Source organism: Nematolebias whitei, chromosome 22 (genome assembly GCF_014905685.2).
Source record: "Nematolebias whitei isolate Nwh7 chromosome 22, NemWhi1, whole genome shotgun sequence".
Lineage (NCBI taxonomy): Eukaryota > Metazoa > Chordata > Actinopteri > Cyprinodontiformes > Rivulidae > Nematolebias > Nematolebias whitei.
Window position 1 is genome coordinate 784,085 of NC_056519.1, and position 2,429 is coordinate 786,513.

The 2,429-nt window shown below is 43.0% G+C and overlaps 1 protein-coding gene across 1 annotated transcript in view; it reads right to left on the bottom strand.

Moving 5' to 3' along the window:
* Positions 1–2,426, bottom strand: part of LOC119428418 (LARGE xylosyl- and glucuronyltransferase 1) — a gene marked incomplete at its 3' end in the record, with an annotated part of 5,970 nt that extends 3,544 nt beyond the window's left edge. The window contains 2 exon segments of the mRNA XM_037696099.1: positions 717–890; positions 2,030–2,426. Of these exon segments, the coding sequence (XP_037552027.1) occupies positions 717–890; positions 2,030–2,426 (571 nt within the window).
* Positions 2,427–2,429: the final 3 nt, after the last annotated feature.

Below are 2,429 nucleotides of genomic sequence, written 5' to 3' on the forward strand. Positions count from 1 at the left end.
GCAACAGTTCCACATGTTACTCTAATAAATCACGACAACAACAACAGTTCCACATGTTACTCTAATAAATCACAACAACAACAACAACAACAGCAACAGTTCCACATGTTCCTCTAATAAATCACGACAACAACAACAGTTCCACATGTTACTCTAATAAATCACAACAACAACAATAACAACAACAACAGCAACAGTTCCACATGTTACTCTAATAAATCACAACAACAACAACAGTTCCACATGTTACTCTAATAAATCACAACAACAACAACAACAACAGCAACAGTTCCACATGTTACTCTAATAAATCACAACAACAACAATAACAACAACAACAGCAACAGTTCCACATGTTACTCTAATAAATCACGACAACAACAACAGATCCACATGTTCCTCTAATAAATCACAACAACAACAACAACAACAACAGCAACAGTTCCACATGTTCCTCTAATAGATCACAACAACTCTATTTTCTCTTTCTTGAGAAACATTTGTATTTAATGACGTTAAGAGCTTTAATGTCCAGCTGAAGCCGTGAAACTTGTAATTTTCATAAATGTAATATTTAAATAAACCATACGGGTGAAAATGTGGTTAAACATGAAAACATGGAAATCTGAGAAAGACCGAAACAAATCAAATGTGAAGCACTAACAACGCCCTGCCCATGCACCCTCACAGAGCTGGCACCTGTCCAGGTGTCTCACCTTGAAAACTGCCCACTGACAGGTAAAGCCAGGTGAGTGCGGGGATGAAGAGCAAGGCGAGGGAGGCCACCAGGAACTTCCTGCGCCCGCGACACATTCCCAGCATCCTCTGGGCTGACGTCTGGGAGGAGAGGTCTACGTGGGGAGCAGCTGCTGTCCAGGCTGGTTCATGGTCTGCAGGAGGAAAACATCAGAGGAGAACCAACGTCACGTTCCAACACAGAACAGCCTGAAGCAGAAACTACTATGAAGATTCTCCATCCTCTTCAAATAGAACCTGAAACCAAAAAGTTCACCTTGGATTGGTACAGGACAATCACAGCTGAGACAAAAGAAGCTTGAACACAAAGATCCAACCTCTGATCAGTCTGTAGGACATGTTGCTACAACGCTCAAACCCCTCCGGACCACATCAAAGCTGTTCCTGCTCCAAAGAACAGTGTTTCCTTAGATAATCATCTTTTCATTAAGGCTCAGCGTTCCTCAAACAAATCCACATCACTTCCCACCTTTCAGGACAGTTGGACACCACCACCATCTTCTGATGAGTTGTAGCTGTGGAGCTGATTGAGATGTTTGTGACGACTCCCACAGAACTACAACATGCACCTTAGGCTGACTGGTGACTCTAAACTGTCCCTATAGTTGAGAGACAGAGAGACAGAGACAGACAAAGAGACAGAGAGACAGAGATACAGAGAGACAGAGAGACAGAGAGACAGAGACAGAGAGTGAATGGTTGTTTGTCTTGCTTGTCTCCAGGTGTCACTGTGATGGACTGAAAAGGAAGAACCTCCTCCTACCTCCACTGACCTCCTCTGACCTCCTCAGAGCTCCTCTAACCTCCACTGACCTCCTCAGAGCTCCTCTGACCTCCTCAGAGCTCCTCAGAGCTCCTCTGACCTCCTCAGAGCTGTTACATGTTGTAAAGTCAGCAGAAGACTGTGGAGGGTCCATTCGGTCCCACTGGAACGCTCCTGTCCTGAATGGGCCTTTACAAGAGAAATAAATGTCCACCTGCCGTCATGTGAGGTTCATTTGAGGAAACAATGTTGGTGAACGAGAATTATTTTACTGACACCAACATTAGCTTATCGTGCCAGTTAGCTTGACCTAACTTGAGCTCAAGACCAGCTAATTTGTGCACAAGAAAGCTTGGAGGGAGGAGGGAGCCTGTTTAAGCCTTTGTCTGCAGAACAAGATATTCTGCTAACAAAAATACAAACGCATGCTCCGCTCAGGCTCTGGATCAGTCGAGTTCTCAAAACCTGGAGGGAAAACTAAAAACACGTTTCAACAAAGCAACGCAGCACCCGGAGTCATCATCCTCATCCTCACTAGATCAATCATCATCATCACTAGATCAATCATCCTCATCATCACTAGATCAATCATCATCATCACTAGATCAATCATCATCCTCACTAGATCAATCATCATCATCATCATCACTAGATCAATCCTCATCCTCATCATCACTAGATCAATCATCATCACTAGATCAATCATCATCATCACTAGATCAATCATCATCCTCACTAGATCAATCATCATCATCATCACTAGATCAATCCTCATCCTCATCATCACTAGATCAATCCTCATCCTCATCATCACTAGATCAATCCTCATCATCACTAGATCAATCATCATCATCACTAGATCAATCATCATCACTAGATCAATCATCATCATCACTAGATCAATCATCAT